This window comes from Ursus maritimus, unplaced genomic scaffold, assembly GCF_017311325.1.
Source record: "Ursus maritimus isolate PB19 unplaced genomic scaffold, ASM1731132v1 scaffold_30, whole genome shotgun sequence".
Taxonomy (NCBI): Eukaryota; Metazoa; Chordata; class Mammalia; order Carnivora; family Ursidae; genus Ursus; species Ursus maritimus.
Window position 1 is genome coordinate 3,738,720 of NW_024425564.1, and position 27,829 is coordinate 3,766,548.

General features: G+C 42.0%; 1 protein-coding gene and 1 pseudogene across 1 annotated transcript in view; one reads left to right on the forward strand and one right to left on the reverse strand.

Moving 5' to 3' along the window:
• UHRF1BP1 (UHRF1 binding protein 1) overlaps window positions 1–27,829 on the reverse strand; it is a 59,243-nt gene that overhangs the window by 5,591 nt on the left and 25,823 nt on the right. The window contains exons 2-16 of the mRNA XM_040644611.1: window positions 27,471–27,528; window positions 26,374–26,559; window positions 26,235–26,273; window positions 25,470–25,561; window positions 18,090–18,279; window positions 17,642–17,782; window positions 17,001–17,171; window positions 16,146–16,338; window positions 9,994–10,080; window positions 9,317–9,487; window positions 8,786–8,925; window positions 8,234–8,375; window positions 7,780–7,973; window positions 6,114–7,570; window positions 1,775–1,971 (exon numbers count right to left, since the gene is read on the reverse strand). Of these exons, the coding sequence (XP_040500545.1) occupies window positions 1,775–1,971; window positions 6,114–7,570; window positions 7,780–7,973; window positions 8,234–8,375; window positions 8,786–8,925; window positions 9,317–9,487; window positions 9,994–10,080; window positions 16,146–16,338; window positions 17,001–17,171; window positions 17,642–17,782; window positions 18,090–18,279; window positions 25,470–25,561; window positions 26,235–26,273; window positions 26,374–26,559; window positions 27,471–27,528 (3,458 nt within the window). The remainder of the gene's footprint in view (window positions 1–1,774; window positions 1,972–6,113; window positions 7,571–7,779; window positions 7,974–8,233; window positions 8,376–8,785; window positions 8,926–9,316; window positions 9,488–9,993; window positions 10,081–16,145; window positions 16,339–17,000; window positions 17,172–17,641; window positions 17,783–18,089; window positions 18,280–25,469; window positions 25,562–26,234; window positions 26,274–26,373; window positions 26,560–27,470; window positions 27,529–27,829) is intronic.
• Window positions 12,109–14,027, forward strand: LOC121106047 (annotated as a pseudogene).

The following is a 27,829-nucleotide window of genomic DNA, read 5'->3' on the forward strand; positions in this document are numbered from 1 at the left end:
GCTCAGGGCGTGATGCCAGCATTGTGGGATCGAGCCCCACATCAGGCTCCTCCTCTATGAGCCTGCTTCTTCCTCTCCCGCTCCCCCTGCTTGTGTTCCCTCTCTCGCTGGCTGTCTCTAGGTCTGTCAAATAAATAAATAAATAAATCTTTAAAAAAAAAAAAAAAAAAAAAAAGAAGGAAATTCTGAGATGTGCTACGAAGTGAATGAACCCTAAGGCCATTATGTTAAGTGAAACAAGCCAGTCATAGAAGGACACATACTGGAATGCCTGGGTGGCTCAGTCTGTTAAGCATCAGCCTTCGGCTCAGGTCATGATCCCAGGGGCCTGGGATCGAGCCCCAAGTCCCCACATTGAGCGCCCTGCTCAGCGGGGAGCTGGCTTCTCCCTCTCCTCCCAACTCGTGCTCTCTCTCGCTATCTCTGTCACTATCTCTGTCTCTCTCTCAAATGAATAAATAAAATCTTTAAAAAGAAAAAAAGGGCAATTACTGTATAATTGCATTTATATGAGGTACCCAGAATGGTCAAATTCAGAAATACAAAGTGAAATGGTGGTTGCCAGGGGCTGGAGGAGAAGGGAATGAGGAATTACTGTTATGAGTACAGATTTTCAGTTTCACGAGATGAAAAAAGTTCTGGAGATGGATAGTGGTGATGGCTGCACGATGATACTTAATGCCCCTCAATTACAGTTAAAAATGGATAAGATTGTGAAGTTTATGTAATATATATTTTACTACCATTTAAATTTTTTTCAAATATTTTTGAAGTTTATTTTCTAGAGATCCATAATAAAAATATTTATGGATAAAATGATATGTTTGGAATTTGCTTCAAAATAACGTGGGAGGAAAGGAAGTGAACAGAAGTATATATGAAACAAGAATGGCCATGAGTTCTTAGTACGTGAAGCTAACTAAAGGGTACGTGAGGGTTCATCATTTGATCCCATCTACTTTTATACATATTTGAAATTTTCCATAACATTCCATAATAATAACAAAACAGGGATACACACCACCCAACTTAAGAAACACTGCATTCTCTTTTTATTACATTTTCGTTTAGACACTCTTAAGGGACCATTTACAAAGTCTCCGGTTCAATAAGATGAAAGAACCAGTGTAACTTCCAGTAATGAATGATCCAGTTCCTAACAGTTACTTATTCTACCATAGACAAAGCTCCTACTTTCCAACAGTAAGATACATAGTTAGGGGGGAAAAAACAACAACAACAAAATCACCAGACAACATACACACACCACTGACACCAGCCACCAAACTAATCCTCCTGCCACAACTACATGGCTCTGAGACTAGCACTCTTGCTTTTGGTCGGAGTCTCGTTCTGTGACAAAGGCCAAGTCTAACCAATGACCTAGAAGATGTGTAGATAAGCCAGAGCTACAAATCCACTGAAGTTTCTTTTTGGGTTTTGGTTAAGAAAATATCTGTTCTGGGCCGCCTGGGTGGCACAGCGGTTAAGCGTCTGCCTTCGGCTCAGGGCGCGATCACGGCGTTCTGGGATCGAGCACCACATCAGGCTCCTCCTCTATGAGCCTGCTTCTTCCTCTCCCACTCCCCCTGCTGTGTTCCCTCTCTCGCTGACTGTCTCTCTCTCTGTCAAATAAATAAATAAAATCTTAAAAAAAAAAAAAAAAGAAAATATCTATTCTATCAAATCTCAGCTCCTTTGGTATCCTGCCGGTATACAGGCAGCAGAAAAAACCCTTTTTGGACGTCAATTTCAGCTGGCTGCTTCCACCTACCAGACTCCAAGAGCGTCACAAAGCTATCACTGCCATCGCTGTCCACGGAAATCCGGTCTTCAGGGCCACTGTTATCCAATGAAACGCCATCAAACGACTGCTGAGATACTGTCCTCTTCATGGAGAAAAATCGGAGTCGGGCAGCTCCTCCACTCAATGGTGCTGCTGCCCCCTCATCTATTTTGGCCATGGGCTCCCTGTTTAAAAAACAAAAACCAGGGGCGCCGGGGTGACTCAGTCGGTTAAGCGTCTGCCTTCTGCTCAGGTCATGATCCCAGGGTCCTGGCATGGAGCCCCGCATCAGGTTCCTTGCTTAGCAGGGAGTCTGCATCTCCCTCTGCCCCTCCCCCTTCGCTTACAGTGCTCTCTCTTTCGCTCTCTCTCATGCATGTGCACGCAAAAATAAATTTTTAAAAATCTTTTACAAACCCCACAAATGTGGCTTAGAAGATATGTTTTGTCCCTTGTAATGCCCATCCCTTTCAGCCCAAATAGTTATTTATACATGAACTTTGATGTCAACTATTATCTGCTATAAGGGGGTCTCACCATTTTTCAACTGCTGGCCTTTCTGCATCTGGCATTTCAAACTGCATAAGTACCTCTGCCATATCAACATTAAATGTCAAGTTTATTCAAGGTCATCCCATATAGAGAAGAGACCACGTAAGTACCCATAGCCCCAGTGCAAATGAATGACACCTGAAGCCACCCACATCCATTCCACAAGTATTTACTGAAAAACGTGTGCATCTAAGGCACCATACGAGTCACAGTGTAGGGTGGGGAGTGAAGAAAATAACGAACAAGGCATCCGCTGTCCTCAGTGAATGTGTAATCTATCTGGAGAGAGGAGATTCAGAAATTACACGCACCATAAGAGAGGGACAGAGGTACAAGCCAAAGGCTAAGCAATTATCAAGGACAGGAAAGGATAAGAAGGGTACAGGCTTTGCTGGGGAGAGCAGCGGACGATAAAGTTAGAAAGGCACAAGACAGTGAAAAAAAAAACCTTTAAAGATCTTTTAATCTTACCATTTAATCTTCCCATTTTATAGAAGAAGAAACTGACTCAAGGTCATAGTGAAAGATGGAATTAAGAAAAACCCAAGTCTCCTAACTTCTCGCTAAGTATTTTTTTTTCCCACTTTTTACCATATGGGTTACAGCCAGATTACAGAAAAACCTGGATAAAAGATTATATATGAAAGTGCTTTTAAAACTATAAAGTACAGAGAGTATATGGGAAATCTCTGTACCTTCTACTCAATATTCCTATGAACCTAAAACTATTCTAAGAAATAGTCTATTAAAAAACTGTAAAGTATAGGGCTCCTGGGTGACTCAGTCCATTAAGTGTCCGAGTCTTGGTCTCGGTTCAGGTCTTGATCTCAGGATCATGAGTTCAAGCCCCAGCTTGGAGCCTACTTAAAAAACAAAAACCAAAAGTGCCACATGGATATATCATAGTAATTGATTATGCCACACTAATAAGTTCAAACTAAATTTAGGGGGTATAAGGAAAAAGCCTAGAAGTTTAGCGTAGTGAAATAACAAGATCAGACCTGTGTTTTAAGAAGTTTGACCTGGCTCTTTCAAACAAGCTAGTGAGGAAGAGACCTCCAATGAGGAAATCAAATAATAATAGTTTACTGATAGTCCGCATACAGGAACAGACAGCAAAAACGGATATGAGACTCCCTAAAGCAGTGGTCTCAGAGTGTCATCCTGGTAGGAGCATCAGCAGCAACAGGGAGAGGGCATGGGCTTAGAAATGCACGTTCTCAGGCCCTGTCTCCGACCTACTGGATGAGGAACTTTAAGGGTAGGGCTCAGCAATCTGTTTTAAGAAGGCCTCCAGATGATTCTGAAGCACGCTTCGGTCTGAGAACCCGTGCTCTAGGAATCACAGTCAGAATCTGACAAATGACTAGAAGACGCAGGAGAATGATACTACTGAAAAAAGAAAGACCTGACTGGGGAGGGATAGGGAATTTAATTTCATGCATGTGAGGTTCGCCACACCCCTGGGAAATCCATGCGACACTACATACAGTAGATCATTTTCGATGAAGGGCAGGGGAGGGGAGAGAAGTCAGAACCAAAAATATAGACTATAGCAGAGGTGAGGAGATGGACAAAATAAACTTGAGAGAAAGTATGCAAAAATGCACTGATATAAACCTTCCTCAAGTTTAGTAAATACATCAAGAACCTTAAAAATGTTTGCAGCGTTTGACCCAGTAATAACCCACTTCTAGGTTTTCATTCTAAAGATTTAGATATGCATAAAGAGTAATGTTCACAAAAACAAGGGCATTTAACACAGCTTTGGTTCTGAGAAAAACTGGAAATACACTAAAGTCCCCCCCAAAGTGGGATGAATGACTAAATTAGGATACATCCATTTGCCAGAATATAATACAGCAATTAAAAATTATTCAGATACCTCATGAATGGGAAATGATTCACAACCAAACATTAAATGAATAAAACTAGAAATTTTCTATATGAAATAGAAATAATTCTATTATTGTAAAAGTAATATTCATATATAGTGTATGTGTACACACATATAAGCACTCACATGGGTACCCAAATACAGGTATAAAAATCGGAAGGAAACAGATCCAAATGTGAATAGTGGCTATCTGGGCATTATGTTGTCACAAGTGACTTTGTTTTCTTCTTTACTCTTCTTTTTCGACATTATCAACAAAATGAACACAAATCATTTTTATAATTTAAAACATAAAGATTATGATAAAAGTGATCAGAATATAGACAGCCTAGTGCAGGGGAGCGGTTAGGTTTATAGGACGGAAGGCAGGAGAGAGCAGCCAAGGAAGAAGGAAAGACTCCTGCAGAGAAGTGCAGCGTGAGCAGCTCGCAGGGCGCCAAGCGTTCAGGCAAGGCTGACGCCACAGAGGAGCAGGGGACAGAGAGGACTGAGAAGAGGCCATGGGACTGGGCCGTCAGCAAGTCAAGGTTAGGGGTTGAAAAATGGCTTGTGTCACACACCTTTCTTTTCCCTTTATTACCTCCCTCTTCTCTTTTCTCATCTCCCTTATGCTTCTCCATTTAGAAAAAGCAGCACATTTGGTGACTGGGAGTCCAGGCTTCCAATCCTCGACCCACCCACCACTCACGAGTTGTGTGATCCTGAGCAAGTTTCCTACCTCTTTGAGCTCAATTTCCTCACATGTAAAATGGAGACTGATATTAGTCCTGCCTTACAGGGTTGTTACAAGAATTCAGTGGATTAATATTGTAAGGATTCAGGACAGTGACTGATACACAGAAAGGACTCTATAAATGTTGCCTAGTATTATTGTATCATTTATTCCTTCAAGCTTTCCCTTCTCCTTCCTTCTGGGCTACCTGTGCCTAGTAAGTACTAACGCGGGCATTGCTTAAAGACCCACTTAGACCCACAAACCAAAGACAAAGCTCCAAAGCCACTGATCTTCAAGCCATGGTCCCCAAACCACAAAGCATCCCACAAAGATGTCCCATAGTCTTCATTATCATTCCTAAAACCACAAGGCACCAATGGAAAAATCATACCTTTCCACTCTTCTGATTAAGCATTTCTGTAGTTTTCTGCTTACTCCCTACCATATTTTCAGTGTCTGACACAGAGCCGGGCAAAAAGTAGGGACTCAAAAAATTTTTGTTGAATGAATATATTCTTCCTTCTCTATTACTCTGGGAGACATTGATAAGATGTACCAGAAAGAGCAAATCCAAAGCCCCAATTTCTCTATGTACAAGATACAGGATCCACGGGCTCGTCCTTTTTGAAATTTCAGTTCCCTAAACTGAGGATACAAATTTCTATCGCTATCTCATGGGGTTGCTCTGGGAATCAAATCAACAAAATATTATGTGAAAGGCCACTAAAAAGAATAAAATATCATACAGATGCCAGGTATTATTATTATTCTCACAGAGTATATCTATATCAGTAAGAGTGAATCAGTGAAAGAGGAGGGAAGATCCTATGAAGCAATAAATGCTGACCTGAACACTGCCCAAGAGCAGGCCAAGCTACAGGGAGGCGTGTGCAAACCCAACTTCTGGTTCTTCCCCATCACAGAAAGGAAGTCTCTCCAGTCGGTACACTTATATCCTCCAAGTAGCCTGAAAATTCTTCCACTGCCCTGCAGGCAGCACTGAAAATTAAAGCTTCGCTACATTAAAGAGGCCATTCTATGCCACCCCCCGGGCTCTATGATGCTTCCCAATCTAACAGTATATACGGCAGGAGGCCTTAAGCCCAACGACCAGAACTAGGAGGAAGAGACAGGGTGAATGAAGGAGGCAGGGAGCCACTCACTTGGCTGGGGGCAGGGACAACATCCTGTGCATGGTGGAGGTCATTCGGTCTCTGCCCAGACTGAAGGCATCCTTAGTCAGGGACACAGCTTCCTTGGTGAGGTCCATAGTGGCATGTAGAGCCTCCTTTGTGGCATCCTTGGTCATGTGAATAGCACTTGACAATTCTCCCTCAATGTTCTTCAAGGGGATGATCTCGGCCTGTCCATTCACAGCAGTATCCCTGCCACCTGGGGCCTTCAACACAGCTGGTGAGGTAGACGTCTGGGCTCTGCTCAGTCTCTTGGCCTGTAAGGAATCTACTGCTTTATGGCCCTTCCCTGCCTCCTGCTGTGTAAGGGAATCTGAATCCTGTAGTTCTCCATTGCTATGGAGAGGCACTGGCCTATCCTGGGAAGCATCTAGATTTTCAACGCCACTATCCTCCAGAACCTTCTCAGGGCTTGCTGGGCCCTGGTCTGAGGAGGCATCAGACTTCAGCTCCCTATCCTCTGAAGGAGACAGCTCTGAATCGATGAGGCTGGTGGTATCTGAACCTGCAGAGTCAGCTTCAACAGCCCCAGGGGCAGGATGCATAAGCAGGGCCACCTCAGCGCTGGGGAAGAGGACCCCAATGCAAGCCGTCTGGTCCTGCAGAGGAGAGCCAGTCATGGCCTCTGTGTCCTTAGTCAGTTGCTCCTGAAGACCCTGCAGCACCTCCTTCAGGCGGAGTAGAGCCAAGTACTGGTAATGGTCAAGCCGCACGCGGACATGTGCAGGGGAGTGTACGAGCACATGAACATCTGCTGCATCCTCAAGCTCGGTCAGAGGCCCTCTGTTGTCCACACTGCTGCTGCCTTCTCTCAAAACATCCAGGACTTCGGTGAGGCCTGACAGGCTTTTCAAATCATGCTCAGTCTTTGACCTCTGATGGGGCACAGCATCGGGGGCAAGGGCCTCAGAATGGACAGGACTGCCAAAGCTAGCAGATGGTTTCAGCCGCCCTTCTGTGGCCAAAAGGAGCTTCCGTGCCTGAGCTTGCTGCCAGCGGAGGGGTAGGCAGGCCCAAATGGACAAGGGGAAGGGGGCCACAAAATTCAAGGTATGGCCTTTGAAGTTTTCTGTTCCCTCAAAGTCCAAGGAGATCTGGGTGAAGTGGATAGACCACAGATCCTGGGAAGCCTTAAGCCTCTGGGGAGGGAAAGTACTGGGCTGAGGGAGGCGGGAATCCATCTGGAAAGCATGATGTAAAAAAAGCATGTGCAGAAGGCTAAAGCCACCTGGAACCTTGGGAAAGTGAACATAATTGGAATGAAAGAACTCAGCAGCCGCAAAACCTCGGAAGAGACTTTGGAGGTCTGGACAACCGCAATGTGGGGCATGACGTGTATTGGTGGCAGTCATGCCCGACGCAGAAAAGACGAGGGCCTGAGGACGATGCAACCCAGCCTGCTCTCTCTTCTCCAGTGGGAAGCTAACCTTCAGAGAGAAAATGAAACCCAATTCAGAATGGACATCTGAGTAGCTCCACAACCCGCTATTAATACACACGTAAAAGACCAACCATTTGGGCTGTGATACGGTTTTCTTTCTTCTATCAAAGGGACAGAGCAGAACCCTGGATTATAGTCATGGGAGAAATGCAGCTAGGGGCTGCCAACAGGGAATGAAAATCCACTCTTCCCTACCTTCAACCAGAAAGCATCCAGTCGGATATCCAAGTGTTCATCTTTCTGGCTTGAATCTTCCAACTTGTAGATAGCTTTGAACTGCTCCAGACTGCGGTATAAATCCAGGCAGAAGAGGTTTCCCCAGAGCAAGCTGACAGGATCCATAGTAAACGTCAGACCATTTAACTGAATGTAGAGATTGGGACAGGGAACTGGAAAGCAGGGGGGGAAAAAAAAGACTCGCTATGTACAGAGCAGCAACTCGACTCCTACTTACCAGCTGATATTCATTTTTTATGAAGAAAGCAAAGGTGCATATTTATACAAGGCGGAGCTTTTAACAAAAGTGTGCTAAATAACTCAAACACCTAAAATTCCTAGTGACAAGTGAGAATACAAGCCATGGCCCCAAGGCTGGCAGACGTGAAGAGCACGAGCTGAACAGTGAGAAGTGAGCAGATCAGACGCTTACCTGGAAGCTCCTGATTATCGGGGAAGTAATACTCTGTGAACTCGATATGAATGGCAGAGACCTGAGTGGGAAGACTGTGAAGCTTCCGACTGCAGGAGAGGAGTGTAGAGGGCTTCTTACTCGGCTGTCCAGCTGTAGAAACCTACACAACCACATACATGTTGCTGTTAGCACCTGTACAGCACCCAGAAGAGAATTTCCTCCATTTCCTCAGAGGTCATACAGAGCCACTGCCACCCTGGCAAAGTCTGTCACAGGGAGCAGAGTGCTTCTCACACGTATTGCAGGCATTCTCATCCCTGCTCACACTATCTGCGAGTTCACTTCTCTCAGGGGAAGGTTTGTAGTAGGGCATCAGAGGGAACTGGGGGAATCCCAGGTCCTGATCTCCACAGCCATCCATGCTCAGAAAGAAACAGACCAGTGTCATCGATCCACTCAGAAGTGAGGGAAGCAGCCCCCGAATTCCACAATCTTGTTCACACCTGTTGCCTTCCAAATGTACTGCTCCACCCCTTCCAACCATGTCTCCCTGCGTCCTGGGCTTCTCACCTGGTGGATGTCCAAGTCATCCACCCGTATTACCATGCAACTGGAGCGCAAGCGATTCCATGCTGGAGGCCGAAAGGCAGCCTGTCGGCCCTGAGAGGCGCTTCTCTCAAGGGGGTTCTTTCGAGGACTGGAGAGAGAATCTAAATAAAAATAAGAAGGTAGGAAAGAGAATCGGGTACATTCAACTTTCATTACTAGTAGAATTAGGAAAGTAAAAATCCTAAGATCACTAAGGCTATATGTACGAAAGAGAGCTTAACGCCGTCTAGCTCCTAGAAGGAACCCCAAAACTGTATTCTCCTTAAAACCAAGGTCACAGCCTATGGAATAAAGGTGACAACAACCTCTCCTCAACACTGCAGTCAGTCCTAAAGACAACTAGGACTCTGTAAAGAAAAAAAAGTCACTGATGTCTTTCCATGGGATGAGGTTGGGGTAATTAGCTAGTCCGGCGCTTTATCTTCACTGGATACTCACAAGTAAATAGCAAGAGGCTAGGCAATTAGAGTCCTCCAGCTCCTTGTAACCTACCTGCTTTCCTCCTGAAGGGAGAATTGACCCCCAGGTGCCAGGGTGGTTTGAGACCCGTCTCCTCATGCCACTTCTCCATTTTACTTTGAAATTCCATCACCAGCTTCTGGGCCCACTGGCCTCGGGTCTCCATGGCCTCACAGTGCCGTACCCAATGTTTGCAGCTGTCTCCTATGCAACAAAGAAGCAAAAAGATTTCAGTCTAAGATCATGATCCAACATTCTGATTTCCCCCTTCCATTGGTATAGTCATAGTTCAGAATCTGATCCTTCACCCCAATCCACATTTCTCTGGGGTAGGTAAAAATTATCTAGTGAGAACACTCAAGTTCTTCTGGATTCTATATGTGATTTTTCCCTAAGGTTCCCTAAAAGGCCAGCTGCTGTCTGTCACTGACTTTGACCATGGACAACTAGAGAGGCTCTAAAACTAGTGGAAGTAAGGGGCAGAGCATAGCGTCAAAAGCAACATCTCAAGCACTGCCTCTCCTCTTACTTCTTCCCATCACTGATAAAGAATCATCAACAGTAGACCCGACAAGTTTCTTGAAGAGGGCTATTCCCAACATCCTTCTGAGCTGCAATTCCTGGCACCCTCCTGCTGGGCCCAGGAATCTGTCCTCAATACACAGGTACCTGGGATGTACCAGAACTGCTGCCATTCAGAGTTGTCCTACCTGCCCAGTGGAAGGGGTAATAGTCAAATGCCATCTTGCGGAAAGTGAGCTGCATTGCACCGCCCATGAGTCTATTTGCAGAGACACCTAAAGAAGAAAAATAAAGGTGAACAACAGCAGAAGAAACAAAGAAGCCTAAACACCACTTGAAGTACTTAAGTCCTCTGAGGATCACTTCCAAAGCCTGAGGGCATCCAGGTAGCTCAGTTCATTAAGCTACCGACTCTTTGATTTCAGCTAAGGTCAAGACTGAGCCTCATGGCTGGCTCCACAATGGGTGTGGAGCCTGCTTAAGACTCTCTATCTCTCTCTCTCTCTCTCTCTCCCTCTCCCGGCTCCCCCATCTCCTCCCTCCCTCTCTCTCTCTCTCTACCAAAAAAAAAAAAAAAAAAAAAAGCCTGGTTGATACACAAGTGCAACTGAAAGGCCATGATGTCAAGTGATTTGCAAGGCTGAGGCCCTCCTCTCTTGATTTATAATGGTCAATGGACAAGACCCAAAAAAGTATATTCCATTATTTCTATAAATGGTGGCCAGATTTCCAGAAAGGCAAAAGAAACTGCAAAACTCAGGATTCAAGAATTACAATCCTAGGTATCCCACTGACACATTCTAAAATCCTGATTGATTGGTTCCCCCAAAACTAACAATTGCTGTTAATCAGCCCAACCCCTGGAGAGGCATAAGCCAAATTCCCCCCAAAACAGAACCCACATTATTTCCTTTCACATCCTGGCCTCAGAGCTAATTAGACCATCATTACATACTATACATACACAGTACCATGGAACACTAAAAACACTGCATTAACAAGGACACTGTAAGATACACACACAGGATATTGGAGGTAAACTGGAATTTTTGGCATTAAGTCAAGTACTGTACTATGTTTATCCTGAATTTACATTTAATTCTTACTAAATGAATGAACTTTCCCTATTTCTACCTTACCTCTCCAACTACACTCTAAGAATTGTTAGTAGAGTAGTTAGAATAGAAACTACTTCTCCTACATATGCATATTGTCTGATCTACCCTGTTCTTTTTTTTTTTTTTTTAAAGATTTTATTTATTTATTTGACAGAGATAGAGACAGCCAGCGAGAGAGGGAACACAAGCAGAGGAAGTGGGAGAGGAAGAAGCAGGCTCATAGTGGAGGAGCCTGATGTGGGGCTTAATACCATAACACCGGGATCACGCCCTGAGCCGAAGGCAGACGCTTAACCGCTGTGCCACCCAGGCGCCCCTGATCTACCCTGTTCTACACTTCTATCTCTTATTAGGGTGAAGGGAAATACCATGGGATCCTCTAGGTGTAAGGTGGTACATTTCCATCTAGTCTGGATTTCACCACCTCAAGTTCTGGATTAATCACCATCCTACACTCATGTTCCTTTTTCTCAATCTTTTTGTTCATTATCACTACCTCTGAGGAGCTTATTTAGATATTTTTTTCCTAATTGCCTCTTCGTGAAGTTTTCATAACCACGGATATATACTATATATCTGCTTATGTACTATGTCTGCCTGTGCTTTATACATAAAAAGAATAAGTACAGGGGCACCTGGGTGGCTCAGTTGGTTAAGTGTCTGCCTTCATCTTGGGTCATGATCCCAGGGTCCTGGGATTGAGCCCTGTGTCAGTCTCCCTGCACAGAGGACAGCCCGCTTCTCTCTCTCCCTCTACCCCCACCCTCGTGCTCTCTCTCTCTTGCTCTCTCTTGCTCGCTCTATCTCAAATAAATAAATAAAATCTTTAAAAAAAAAAAGAAGTATAAATTTTACTCCTTTTATTCAATGCAGGGTAACAAAAGACTAAATAATTCTTTTAAATTAAAAGTCAAGTTTAAAAACTTAAAGCTATTAATATTTAACAACTTTATAAATATATTTGCTGAGTAACATTTAATGAAACTTATTTCTTAGATACATTATAATGTATCAAATTATATATGCAAATTAGCAACTTATAGAAATACACAACAGCAATATAATCAAATTTTTAATTATTCAAAAGTATTTTTCAGCAAAAAAAAAGAAAATTTAAGTAAATTTCTTAAAATTAATTTTAGTGAATTTTTTTTTTTTTAAGTAAGCTCTATGTCCAATGTGGGGCTTGAACTCAATACCCTGAGATTAAGAGTCACATGCTCTACAGACTGAGCCAGCCAGGTATCCCTTAGTAAACTTAACTTTTACTTTTGCTTGATATGAGAAAAAATCTTTTAGCTTATCTAGCTGCTAGGTATTCACTCAGACGGGGTATTTTTTTCTTTTCAGCACTTAATGATTTGCTGAGTAACTTGCAGACTTAAATAATAAAACAGAAACTATTTTTATTTAATTCTTAAAGTTCAGATCTCAAAAGCACTGAAGCTCAAACATAATAACACTGACAAGGCGGCCAAACGTAGCCAAGAGGCACACGTAGGCCACTCCTACAGTATGACCTGCAGATTAAGCAATCAGTTTGGACTGCTGTCCTCTAATCACAGCCATCTAGTCACCCACCGTATGTTGTGTATCTTCCATGAACTCGATGTCAATGCTCCTCATGATATCCAAGAAAACCCAATGAAAGAAATTAAGTACTAAGGAATAAAATTTTGTCATGCAGAGGTAAGCTTTGGAAGGGCACAAACTATTGTTATAGCTAAGATTGTTTTTTGCTCCCACACCTCGCCAAAGAACCAATTTTTTAATGTCCAGAATAGGCAAAACTCAAGACAGAAGGTAGATCAGTGGTTGCTTAGAGCTGCAAAATGGAAAGTGACAGCTAATGGGTACATGATTTTTTTAAGGGAGGAAAAAAATGTTCTAAAATTAGATTGTAGTGATGATTGCACAACCCCATGAATATACAAAAAAAAACACTGACTTTTATATTCTAAATGGGTGAGTTGTATGGGATGTGAATTCAATCTCAATAAAGCTGTTTAAAGAGAGATAATTTGTAACTGCTGTTGGGGGATACGATCCTAGTTAAAAATGCATGACTGAGGCTACCAGAGGGAGAGGGCTTCACAGCAATGCTCCCTCCATTGGAATTATTTAGACATAAAAGAACAATAAACTACATAGAGTAAGCATATTAAAATAGGGTCTAGAATTAAAATCAAAATCAAGTATAATTACCAATTATCGACATATTTAATTATAAACACATAATCATATATGAGACATAAATGGTAAATAGTGTCCATAAATGACTAATTAAAATTCTCCAATGAGCTGGTGGGATGAGGACAGCCTGGCCTTAAGAGAGATAAAGACAGTCTTTGGCTCACAGGTCTCATCCTAAGGAAAAAGAGTTAAAAAGAGGCAGGTGACACTCTTCCCCATCAACCGCTAACCTCTTCTCTGAAGGCTGGAATATACGCTGCTTCAGTTTTATTTTGAGATAGTGCTGCCCCAACTCAAGCCAAGCTGTCCCCAAGGACCCACCCAGTTTCCAATAATTTCACCTGCAATACCAAGGGAGAGGTAAGCATGTTACTCAGGGGCCCAACACCCCAGGCTATGGTGTCCCTTAATGAAAAAGCAGGTAGATCCCTTTCATGAAGACGGAGCTGAAGGCGAAGAAGGAAGCCTCTGCCCCTCCCAAAGCTGAGGCCAAAACAAAGGCTTTGAAGACCAAGAAAGTGATGCTGGAAGGCGTCCACAGTCACACAAAAAAAGAAGATCTGCACATCACCTACGTTCCAATGACCCAAGACAATGCGTCTCTGAAGGCAACCCAAATATCCTTCAAAGAGTGCCCCCAAGAGAAACAAGCTTGATCTCTATGTCATCATCAAGTTCCCCCTGACTACTGAGTCAGCCATGAAGAAAACAGAAGACAACAACACACTTATGTTCATTGTGGATGTAAAGACCAACAAGCACCAGATCAAACAGGCTGTGAAGCAGCTCTAGGACATTGATGTGGCCAAGGTCAACACCCTGATGAGGCCTGATGGAGAGAAGAAAGCATATGTTCAGCAGGCTCCTGACTATGATACTTTGATGTTACCAACAAAATTGGGATAATCTAAACAGTCCAGCTGGCTAAATATAAATACAAAATCTTCATCAACAAAACAAAACAAAACAAAACAAAACAAAACACAGGTACATGTAGACTTTAAGGAGCCTCTAGAGCCACACTGCACAAAAGAACTTTCTGTGATGATGAAAATCTTTTATGGTCCATGGATTGTACTCAGTACTTGAAATGTGGCTGGTGCAAATGAGGAACTGAATTTTTAAGTTTATTTAATTTTAACAGCCACATGTGGCTATTGGCTACTATACTGGACAGACAGTTCCAGAACAATGCTGTCCAACAGAAATATAATGTGAGACACATAACTAATTTTAAATTTTCTAGTAGCCATATAAAAAAAAAGTTTTTAAAAAAGGTGAGATTAATTTTAATATTACATGCAACTACTTAAATGAATATAATCAATATTTTATCATTTCAACATATAATCAATATGAAAATAATTATCAAGGTACTCTACACTCTTGTTTTCTACTGTTTCTTCAAAATCTCACGAGTACATTACATTTGCAGCCCATCTCAATTCAGATCAGCCAACAGTAGTCATGTGTGGCTGCGTATTAGACAGAAAAACTCCAGAGAATCGCACAGCCCTATCTGTACCACCTAATTTTCCCTTCCCTTTTCTCCCCAGATCCCAGGAGAAGAGTCAAATTCACAAGAACTTGTTCTGTTCCTTGTTCCTTTACAGTCATACACCACACCTGGGTAAGGCAGGTTAGGAGTTATCCTCGTATCTAAAAATATCTCATCCAAAAATTCCCTAAATTCCACCAAGTAGATTAATTTAATAAGTAAATACCTGAGGGCTGCCAGGGAGGCGAGTCATCCACATTTTAGTGCGGATCATGGGTTCCGGCCATATGAAGAGGACAGTGCTAAATACCCTCATCGAGCAAGAGGATGAAACTCTCAATACCATACTCTTAATAAGGACCTCTGAACGGATTCAAGGCAAAACAAGAAAACCCAAAGCCTTGAGGTAACACTGAGAAGAAACAACCAAACAAAATAATAATTGTTTTAGGGAAAAAATTCCAAAATAAGTGGATGACAAACAAGTGAGCAATTTATTTCTTGTGGCTACAAAAGCAATCTTTATGTTGTCACTGCTCCTTTTAGCTGTTCAGAGTAGGAGTAGATGGGGGCTGAAGTCACTTCAACACCAAGGAATAGCAAAGCAAGATAGACAATGCTGCTTGGAGCCCCGGGAAGAAAAGGTAAGTTCCCCCGAGGAAACAGTCTACGTGTCATTAAGAGGCAGACATAACCTTTAGAAAGGATAAGGCAGCATGAGAAAAATCTGCCATATGAGAGCATCTCAAGCCAAGAGGTGGTACAAAGCGGAGTATAAAGGGAATGTAGACAGAGTATTAAAGGAACAGGCAGCAGAGGGATAATAATACTGAGTATGTGCCTATAATTAAGGTCCTCCAAATTCAGTAGAGTATTTCAGTTGAGCCTGACAACGACCAATGCGGTAAAGGAGTCAGATAGGATTTAACTCAAGTTCACAAATGAAGAAACTCAAAGAGGTTAAGCAGGAGGCTAAGTGATTTCCCCAAGGCTCATGAAGGGGAAAGAATGAGTCAATTCCTTTTTCATTTTGAATAAACATATATGTGTATGTAATACTAACTGCCCTAAAGAATGTAAAAGCATGACAAGAATACAACATAACCTCTCTGCTTGAGAAGAGGGCATTTACAAATAAAAAATATTTAAATTGACTCAAAAATCTGACAATCCTGGGGTTTCCTATACTTGAATTTACTTTCCTAAAAGCTTATACCAGTGGTCAGCATCGCCCAAGATACGCTGGGAAGAAAAAAGTATACACTGCTTAAGCTCTGCCCCCAAAGATTCTGACTAGTGAGGCCTGGAAGAGCGCTGCCCTCTGTATTTTATTAAGTACTGCCAGTGGTCCCACTGCACCCTAAAGGCTGAAAGCACTACCTCTCATCAACAGAGCAAGAGACACCACCGGAGACTGAGGTCCAAGGAATGCCTGGGATTAAGGGAAGCCAACGAAGTACGCCACAGCGTCTTGACAAGAGCTGAAGGCGCTGACTGACCGCCCAGGCCAGGCTCAGGCCTAACAGAGTACCTGGCTCTCGGGACTGGCTATCATCGCAAATGTGCAGGTCCAGGCGGGAGATGAGCAGATGGTAGGAGGACTCCTTCACATCAAATTTCTCAAAGTACTGGCTGAGGCGGCTGCTGCTGCTGTTGCTGCTGCCCTGGCTGCCACCGAACGCCTGGGCCCAGGACTGCTGGGCACTGGGAGCAGGTGGGGTGATCTATATGTGACAGAGAGAAAAACAAGAAGTCCAAACCCAGAGAGGCTCTTCACAGGCTTTCTTAAGCTTTAGATCAGTCTGAAGAAAGCCACAATTTAGCGAGATGCCCCCTCCCTCTCATAACTGTTCGCCTGGTAGCTCACTTAGGTCTGTCCCACCTGAATAACCCAAACTCCAAAAACCCTAATTATAATTTAATCTTGTAACTCCAGTCAGAGTACTGTTCTGAGGTTTGAATTGCCCCCCAAGCTCTCACCGCCCCCAGGACTTAGCTGACCGATGCTACAACACTTCCTCCAGGAAGTCTTTCTTAAATGCCCTCCTGCTCTCATGGCATAGTGTCTACCTATATACAGCACTTACCACCTCCTATAACAAGAACTTGTTTATAGTCCATATTTTAAGACAGTCAGAGCTTCAAGGACAGGAATAAGAGGCTTATTCTACTTTTCCTTCCCAGTGGCTAATACTATATAGCTAACACACTGGAGACACCCAATGAACAGAATAAATGAATAAATTAGAAGCACGAACAAAGCCTATGCTAATGAAAAATGTCCCAAATAAGCCTAATAAAGTCTAGACTCCACCTATGTTGGTATGAATTAGGTCTGGCCTACCAGCTCCCTAGCCCCACCAAGGGTATCTGTTTTGCCTCTAACCTGTACAGGTTCAGGGGCCAGGCTCTTTCTCTGCTGGGCTGACTTCTCCATGGCCTCACTTAGTGACTCTGCATACTTCATCATAGCCTTGAGCTGCGAGTCAGTTAGCACCCAGAGCAGGTCATCCAACAGGAACATCAGCTTGGAGGCTACCACATTGCAATCTTTGGTCTGAAGGGGCCACACAAAACATGGGGTTCAACATCTGGTATCATTCCAACTCCTCAAAGTGACTGTTGCCTAATTAATTTCAGAGAGGACTTTTCATTGTGTAAGTCATAGTGAGCTAGTTTGATTCATCATGGAAAGGACTTTTCAATACCCAGAACATGAAAGGAAAGCAGCAAACACTATGGAGAGTCAATTTCTTACAGAACTACTGATGTTTTCTGTGATTAACAAGAAACAACAGTAGTCAACTGCCAGGTGCCTATGTCAGTGTCTCTATATATGGGTAAAAATTGTGGTTTCCAAAATTCGGGTGACAAGGAGGTGCAAATGTTTACAGAAATGTTCTGTGCAACATTAAATTATAGGTCTGCCCCTTTCAATTGTCATTCCTGGGGCCAGTAACATTAACTCCCAGGTTGTCTAGGAGGACAAAAGATGGAAGTTTTCATGAGGGCAGAGAACATACTCACTCTTCTCTTGAGGGCTATTTGGATCCTGCCTTGGTTGGTAATGAGCCTCAGTGGAGTGGTGATTGGGTCCTGATCACCATTGTCTGTAGCATCTGCCTCAATTCGAAGTGTTTGCCAAGTTATTTCCTTAAATGTTAAAACCTAGAAGGAGAGAAGGTAAAATCCCTTAATTCTATGGATGAAATTAACCAAGAGGCAGGAAGTCCTAGGGGAAAACACTAGCAAAGCAGAAATTCCCACCATCCTCAGTGGGAATCCTACCAACAGAATGCGGTGGATCAGAGATCCCTAAGAGAAAAAGGCATGGAGCAGTAACACTGGGATTCTTGGGTTCACAGGAATGGGGAACATATCTGAGGAAATCCCCAAAGCAGGAATAATATCCTTTAAAAATCAGTCCTATTTTGAATCTCCCCATTCTCTCCTCCTGCAGTACTAGGGCTGTCACCTCTCCTCGGTGGGGGTCAGTGATGCGGGTGAGGCGAAGGTCACTCTGCTGCCAGTTGGGGTTGACGCTGTAGCCCTGGAGCTGCCACAATTCAAAAGAAGCGTGGAAGGCCTTGGAGTGAATCTTGATGGTGATGGAATTAACGATGATGAACATCCCCTCCACCACCTTCTCGGCAAAGCCATACTCACTACAACAAATGAGGCAGAGCGATGTTCAGAATTAGGGGAGACTTTGTGCACACTCTTTATACTGGAAGAGAGCAGACAAGATTATTAACACTCTCTTTTTGGGAGCTAGAACTATGGATGATTTCTTTATTTCTCTCTTCCTATTTCTACTTATGTTTTTTAAATTTGGAAAATTTTTTATGATGCGGTACTCTTTTGAATTGGATTTTTTTGAGGAATGAAATAAAAGAAAAAGAGCTGACTTAGAAATAATCTCCCTTCTGTTAGAAAGAATAAATTGAAAAACATTTTTATGGTCCACAAACTACCCAAATTTGAATGTTGTACGTGAGGGGAGGTCTAACTAAAGAAAGGAAATGCTAGGTTTCTATAAAATCTTCAAAGACACAGCATACTCTGCAAAAACTGTGGAAAGAGGAAAGAAGTACAGCCAGGTAAGCAAGAGGTCAAGAACAATCCCAACTTTACTCTGTCAAATATATCCCAAAGAGCACGCTGTACTTCCACAGTGAGAGGTCAGAAATGGCAAGGAGAATAATAAAGGCAATCTTAAAGTCCTTCTGGATGTAGAAAACACAGACATTCTTGACATGTAAATGAAATCATTACAAGAGATAGAAAGACTATGGACTCTGAGAAACAAACTGAGGGCTTCAGAGGGGAGGGGGGTGGGGGAATGGGACAGGCTGGTGATGGGTAGTAAGGAGGGCACGTATTACATGGTGCACTGGGTGTTATACGCAAGTAATGAATCATCGAACTTTACATCAAAAATCAGGGATGTACTGTATGGTGACTAACATAATATAATAAAAAAATATTATTATAAAAAAAAGGTGTGGAAATTATAAACTGAAAAAATCATATATTTGCAATTTATATCACAAAGGGCTAACATCTCTAATGTAAAAAGAGCTTCAAGAAACTGAAAAGAAAAAGACCTTCAGGCCAACAAATATGGGACGAAGTATGGACAGTTCACAGAGAAATAAATGCAAATGATATTAAACATAAAAATGTTCAACCTCACTCATAAATCACAACTGTACTGAGAGACACTTAATTTATAATAGAGGCGACAGAGCAGTAGGGAAAAGATGGTCTTTCAATAACGGCGCGCGGTCAGTTTGAATATATTGACAGAGAAAAAGTAATATTAACTCCTATCTCACATCAAACAAAAAAAAAGAATCAGTTTTAAGACTGACTGTATCTAAATGTGAAAGGTCAAACAATAAAACTTTTAGAAGAAAACAAAAGAGAATACCTTCATGCCTTAGGACAGGAAAAGAACCCTTAAACAAGACCCTTAAAAAGGGCTAGGCATAAAGAGCAATAAAGGTAGACTGGACTACATTAGAATTAATCATTCCTGTTCAACCAAAATCATTAAGAGTGATAGCAATGTTCGACATCACTCACTGTCGGGGAAATGCAAGTGAAAACCACATGAGATATCACCTCACAGCTGTCAAAACGGCTAGTATCAGAACAATAAGAAACTAGTGCTGGCAAGGATGTGAAGAAAAGGAAACCTTTATGCACTGTTGGTGGGAACGGCAATTTGGTGCAGCCACTGTGGAAAATAATATGGAGGTTCCTCAAAAAACTAAAAAGAGAAGTATCATATGATCCGGTAATTCTACTTCTGCGTATTTACTTGAGGAAAATGAAAACACTAATTCAAGAAGATACCTGCACCCCTACGTTTATTGTAGCATTATTTACAATAGTCAAGATATGGAAGCAACCCAATTGTACATCAACAGATAAATGGATAAAGAAGATGTGGTGTAGAAGAGACACTTTTCCAACAAAGACATACAAACGGCTAACAGACACATGAAAAAATGTTCAAAATCATTAGCCATCAGGGAAATTCAAATCAAAACCACACTGAAATACCACCTTACGCCAATTAGAATGGCAAAAATTGACAAGGCAAGAAACAACAAATGTTGGAGAGGATGTGGAGAAAGGGGATCCCTCCTACATTGTTGGTGGGAATGCAAGTTAGTACAGCCACTCTGGAAAACAGTGTGGAGGTCCCTTAAAAAGTTAAAAATTGAGCTACCCTATGATCCAGCCATTGCACTACCGGGTATTTACCCCAAAGATACAGACGTAGTGAAGAGAAGGGCCATATGCACCCCAATGTTCATAGCAGCATTGTCCACAATAGCTAAATCGTGGAAGGAGCCGAGATGCCCTTCAACAGATGAATGGATTAAGAAGCTGTGGTCCATATATACAATGGAATATTACTCAGCTATCAGAAAGAACGAATTCTCAACATTTGCAGCAACATGGACGGCACTGGAGGAGATAATGCTAAGTGAAATAAGTCAAGCAGAGAAAGACAATTATCATATGATTTCTCTCATCTATGGAACATAAGAACTAGGATGATCAGTAGGGGAAGAAAGGGATAAAGAAGGGGGGGTAATCAGAAGGGGGAATGAAACATGAAAGACTATAGACTATGAGAAACAAACTGAGGGCCTCAGAGGGGAGGGGGGTGGGGAAATGGGATAGACCGGTGATGGGTATTAAGGAGGGCACGTATTGCATGGTGCACTGGGTGTTATACGCAACTAATGAAGCATCGAACTTTACATCGGAATCCGGGGATGTACTGTATGGTGACTAACACAATATAATAAAAAATCATTTAAAAAAAAAAAAAAGAAGATGTGGTGTATATATACAGTGGAATATTACTGAGCCACAAAAAAGAATGAAATCTTGCCATTTGTGACAACATGAGTGAACCTAGAAAGTATTATGCTAAGTAAAACAAGTCAGACAAAGAAAGACCAATACCATATGATTTCACTTACATGTAGAATCTAAAAAACAAAACAAATGAGCAGACAAAACAAAAACAAACTCATAAATACAGAGAATAAACTGGTGGTTGCCAGAGGGGAGGGGTAGGAAGAGTGGGCAAAATAGGTGAAGTGATGAAGAGGCACATACTTCAAGTAATGAAATACATCAGTCATGAGGATGCAAAGTACACATAGGGAACATAGTAATAATACTGCAATAACATATGGTAACCACACTTATCACTGAGAGTACTACATAATGTGTAGAACCGTCAAATCACTAGATTGTACGCCTAAAACCAATAAAACATTGTATATCAACTATACTTCAATTAAAAAAAAGAAAAAGGAAGCAACACCAGGAATGAGCAGTACAGAGAAAAGGCCATGTGAGGAAATACTGAGGAGTCAGCATCTGCAAGCCAAGGAGAGAGGCCGCAGGACCTGCTGACACCTTGATAATAGACTTCAAGCCCCCAGAACTTTGAGAAAATAAATTTCAACTATTTAGGCACAGTCTATGATATTATGTCATAGCAAAGCAATACAAATGGATACAGAGTTCCAACTTCAGAAGATGAAAAAGCTCTAGAGATTTGTTGCAGGATATGAGTACAGTTAACACTACTGAACCATACACTTAAAAATGGTTAAGATGGGGGCACCTGGGTGCCTCAGTTGGTTAAGCATCTGCCTTCAGCTCGGGTCATGATCCCAGAATCCTGGGATCAAGCCCCATATCAGGCTCCCTGCTCAGCGAGGAGTGTGCTTCTTCCTCTGCCCCTTACCCCACTCGTGCTCACTCACTCTCTCTAATAAATAAATAAAATCTTTTTAAAAATTAAAAAAATAAAAAGATGGAATCATACTGTATGGTGCCAACTATATGACATTCTGGAAAAGGAAAAACAATGGAGACAGTGAAAAAAGACCAGTGGTCTGAGGGGTTGGGGGCAGGCATAGAGAGAAATAAGTAGAGCACACACAGTTTTTAGGGCAGTGAAAATACAGTGTGATACCATAATGGTGGATATACATTTGCCCCAACCCACAGAATGTACAAAAGCAAGAGTGAACCTTAATGTGACCTATGGACTTGGACGACTGTGATGTGTCAATGTGGGTTTAACCACTGTAACAAATGTACTACTCTGGTGAGGGATGTTGATAATAGAGAAAGCTATGCATGCGTGGGGGCAAGGGGATATGGGAAATCTGTGTACCTTCCTCTAACTTTACTGTGAACCTAAAACTGCAAAATTTGTCCTAAAAAAAATGAACTTCTCTGTATGTCAAATTGGTATCCCAACCATATAAAAAACGATTTCAAGTGACTTTAAAACACAGCATTTCGGGGCGCCTGGATGGCTCAGTCGTTAAGCATCTGCCTTTGGCTCAGGTCATGATCCCAGAGTCCTGGGATCGAGCCCTGCATCAGGCTTCCTGCTCAGCGGGAAGCCTGCTTCTCCCTCTCCCGCTCCCCCTGCTTGTGTTCCCCTCTCTCACTGTCTCTCTGTCAAATAAATAAATAAAATCTTAAAAAAAAAAAAAAACCCACAGCATTTGACCATACTTCCCCAGTGGGGATATATCATAAGATTAAAACACATACACACACACAGAAGTCTACTGTATTCAGTAGTCTTATTGATAGTTATAATACTAGCTTTGTTATTTTTTAAACAATGGAAAAAGTAAAGTATTTATTATATTATTGTTGTTAGGTACCAAGGTTCAACATATGAACAAAAAATACAAATACTAAATCTAAAAAGTTATTTTAAAATCCTCCTTTTTTATTTGAATTGAGAAATATTAGCATATTGTCATGATTTATTTTTCTCTTTCTTAAAAATACCTTTACCCTAGAACTGAACACTTAAAAGGCCTTAATTCAATGACAAATCAATGAATACCATTTTGCTCAGACTGTTCTCTCTAAATAACATTTCTCACTAAAAAGGAATCAGGTTCCTTGGAGAAATGTCAGATTCCAGGTCTGAAATAAGGATGTATATGAGAAGCCTGAAACATCTTGTTCTGTCTAAAAGCAAAAAGATTATGGGGGTCTTCTCCAACAGACACAGGAGGTGACTTTGAAAGGCTCTCACTGGCCAAAGATGAGGACATCTGAGTATCAAAACAAATAACAACTATAAATGTATGAAATACAACAAACATATTTTTTTTAAAAAGTAAATGTAGGATGTAAGAAAATCTAAATGTAAAAGCATGTAAAAAGAATGTAAAATAGCAAACCACTCTGGAAAAGCCTGGCATTTTCTTTTTTTTTTTTTTTTTTTTTTTAAAGATTTTATTTATTTATTTGACAGAGAGAGACAGCCAGCGAGAGAGGGAACACAAGCAGGGGGAGTGGGAGAGGAAGAAGCAGGCTCATAGCGGAGGAGCCTGATGTGGGGCTCGATCCCATAACGCCGGGATCACGCCCTGAGCCGAAGGCAGATGCTTAACCGCTGTGCCACCCAGGCGCCCCTGGCATTTTCTTAAAAAGCTAAATCTTACCTATCACAGCACCTGATCATTCCATTCCTAGGCAATTACCCAAGAGAAATAAAAGCACATGACCACACAAAAACTTGTATATAAATGTTCATAGCAGCATTATTCACAAGAGCCAAAAACTGTATATAAAGTGTCCATTAACAAGTGAATGGATAAACAAATCATGATCTATCCACACCATGGAATACATTACTCAGTAATAAAAGGAATGACTACTGATAGACTCAACAACATGGATGAATCTCAAAATAATTACGCTGACTAAAGAAGCCAGACAAAAACCAGTACGTACTATATGATTCCATTTATATAAAGTTATAGAAAATGTAAACTAACTTAGTCACAGAAAGCCATACTTGTCTGGGGCTAGGAGGGGGTGAAAAAGGAAAGGGAAGGAATATAAAGGAGAACAACAATATGTTTAAGGGTTAATGGAGATGTTCGTTATCTTGACTGTGTTGATGATTTCATGGTGTATGCATATGCCAAAACTTATCAAATTGTATACTTTGCATGTGTAGTCTATTTTGTGTTGATTCTACTTTAATAAAGCTGTTTAAAAAAAAACATGAATTCAAAATAATCCTCCTTCATCCTCCCCCCACACCCACAAAAAATCTTAGAGATTACTGCTAATCTATTATGGCTAATAAATGTAATAGGAAGAAAAGAATTATAAAGTCCCCGTTTTGCATCCTACAATGAAATAACAGATCTACACAACTATCATCAATGGTCATCAATGGTCCTTTACCACGAGGTAAAGCAGATGAGGAACTTAATCACAACGGATAAATCAGGCCATCATCATCTGACTCCACTGATTAATCTTAACCAAAGGAATACTTTGTGCCTCCTGATATGTTACAATAGGAAATACATGCTACAATTTCTAGAGTATTCTTTTTTTTTTTTAAGATTTTATTTATTTATTTATTTATTTATTTATTTATTTGAGAGAGACAGCCAGTGAGAGAGGGAAGAAGCAGGCTCCCAGTGGAGGAGCCTGATGCGGGGCTCGATCCCAGAACGCCGGGATCATGCCCTGAGCCAAAGGCAGACACTTAACAACTGAGCCACCCAGGCGCCCCAACAATTTCTAGAGTATTCTTACCAAGAAAACAAAAAACAAAAACATTTACTCAAAAAAGCCTTTAAACCTCACTATCAGGTTAAATGAGAAACATTTAAAACATAACCTTGAGGACACAGTCAGCCCAAATACAAAATATGAGACATTCCTTAGAAAAAACAATCTAGTTTCTACACAGAATAAATGGTATATTAAAGGGTGGGAGTGGGGGATTGTTTAAAGAGCCTTGAAAGGCATATCCCTAAATGTAATACGTGGAGCTCTTTGGAGCCACACTGCATTGGAAAAAATATTTTAGAGACAATTCAGGAAAACTGAATATGAAATAAGTATTAGGTAATATTAACAAATTCCTATTAATTCTATTGATTGTGATAAGAGTATTGTGTGTTTTTTCTTTCTTTCTTCATAATCCCTGTCTGTTAAAGACACAGTATCTAGAAGTATTTACCAATGGAATCATATGGTGTCTGGGATTTGCTTTCAAACACTACGCGCGCTCGCGCGCGCGCACACACACACACACACACACACACACACAGTGGCAGGAAAAAGGTGAAAATAGAACGGCAAAATGTTGATAACTGTTGAAGTTAGATCTTAGGTGTATGGGGGTTGATTACACTATTCTCTCCACTTTAGTGTAGGTTGGAAAATTCCCATAATAAAAAGTTTATTTTTCACTAAAAGTTGATATTGAACAGTTAACATGTTGGAAATAATAGGGACCTAAGCAACTAACCTCTGTCCTGAAGCGAGGGCAATGGGAGACTGTCCATTCGGGGGCCGAGGCTCCTCACATGTTTTCATCTCCACCTCTACCTTATCCAGACACTGAAATAAAAGCCACAGAGAGCTAAGCATCTGCACAAAAACCCACACAGCACACACTGCATCTTATTCATCCCTCTGCTCTACTGTCTAGTTGAGTGCTGTGCCTATTGTGGGCAGACAAAAAATGTTTGTCGAATGAATGAACTAACTGAAATGCAAGAAGAAGCCTCATCTTCCCTCTTCCACGTCCATTAGCAGCAGAACTCCAGGACAAGTATGAGATTAGCTCACAGCAGAAACTAAAACATAACTCCAAGTTAGAGAGGTATTACTATCGCTGGAGATCCCAGTCTTCAGATAAAGATATGCACTGATGAGTTCCTGAAGGGCTTTCAGCTGATAATCACCCAACAGCCAACATGAACTAAACTAATTTTTTCTCTGTCAGGATTCCAAAGGAAATCTAAAAGTAGAACCTAGGCAGCAAAATTTGTTATAAAAAACAAAAGGCAAAACAACCAACTCAGGACTCCTGGGTCTTGTGTCTCACTGCTAACTGCCATACCGCACAGTAATTTCAGAATAAGCCCAGGCAACAGTCACTCTGTCTCAGAGAGAAGCTTACAAGCCAGACAGAGCAATCACCACTCTCCTCCTCATCTCCTCTCAGATCTTTTAAAACCCCACCCCAGCCATCCCCATTCCATTACTTGCAATCAAGAAAGGCCATTACCAAGCAAATGGGGTGTGTCTTCAACTTTGTCCACTGGATCTGAAAGAGGAAAGCAACACTCAGGGCTGTGGGAGCTGCCCCTCAAGAAAGCATGCCTGCTGGCCGAGGACAGCAACAGCACTCTGATCCCCATTCTCACCCGGATGGAGGCCCTGTTGCAGTAGACCCGAGTAATGGCTAACCAGGTGGGCAGCTCCAGCACATTCTGTAGAACCTCTTCATCCAGCTCCAGGTTGGTCAGCTGACCCTCCCCTTTCAGGGTGCTCAAATTGATTTTGTCCGGGGAAAGATTCTTGGTGAACCTGGAAAGAGTAAAGGTAAGAAGCTATTATTTCCACGGAAATCCACTAAATGGGCATCATAGCCCACACTTTTCAATTTGGAGAAAAAAGAAAGTTAAAGAACAAATGTTGACTAATGACCACACTGTCTTTATGCCAAGTAAGATGTCAGGTCAGACCTACCCTTCTGCTCATGATTGTGTCACCTTGCTACTCAAGCACCTATGATGGGGATTCTGGAGAAATGGCTATCGCAGTGGCAACATAGCCTTTTGATATTTCTGAATCTCCACATTAAAACAGAGCACCTAGATAACACCACAAAAAGCCCATGGATAACATCCGTAACATAACTAGAAGATCAAGCATCCTCATAAACCCCCATATAAAGAGGGGAAAACATCAATGGCCAGAAGTGCTTTACGCAGCTGAGCAGATCAACATAGAGGGAAGCAACAGGGCACCTGACAGACCAGAGAACAGAAGAACCCCAAGATAACCAAGTTTTAAATGAAAAGCAATGTGGGCCAATCTGAACGCAGAGACTGAAACTAGTGGGGTTGAGTCCACTGCAAGGGGTCCCTGGTGAGGCCCAAAGGACCTGGAGCAGTCTAGCCTTATAAACTCATGGAACTAACCGAGGCCCCTTCCTAGGACAGGGCACCCACACTGAAAAGAAACAGCGGAGAGAGGAATCCAAAGTGAGCAAGATAGGGAAAACAGAAACAAAGAGAAGAGATGGTACAAACAAAAGGGGGGGCAGTGGACAAACCAGGATATCTCGGAAAGCAAGTTATATTTTTTTAACACTACTTGAAACAGTCGAGGGAGCTCTATGAAGTTAGAATGTGAAACAGTAACGGCTAATTGTTGGCTTGTTAGGTAGGGTCAAATGAAATCCCAGACCCTTACATGTACCTTTACTCATGTGATCAAAAAACACCCCACCACCTACAGTCCTGCCAAAGGGAATGAATCTGAATCTCATCATGCTACTAGGTCCAGTTGCTAATCTGTAGGAAACACAGAGGACAGAGGGAAAACCCAGAACTGCACCAGAAGCATGCAATCAGCACAATACAGACCACAGGAAACTATATAGGTCAAGTGGCCCGGACATAATTCCCACAGGTCAGTCTTCTCACTGTTTCACACTTAGTGTCTCCAGTCTGCGCATGTGCTCTTGCCACCCCCTTTCCTGGAGCATCCTCACCACAATCTGCCACTCAAGGCCCAATGCAAGACTTCTCACTGAGGCTCTTTCCCTCACTGCTGCAACTCACAACACTTTTTTCTTCTACATCTCTGGAATCT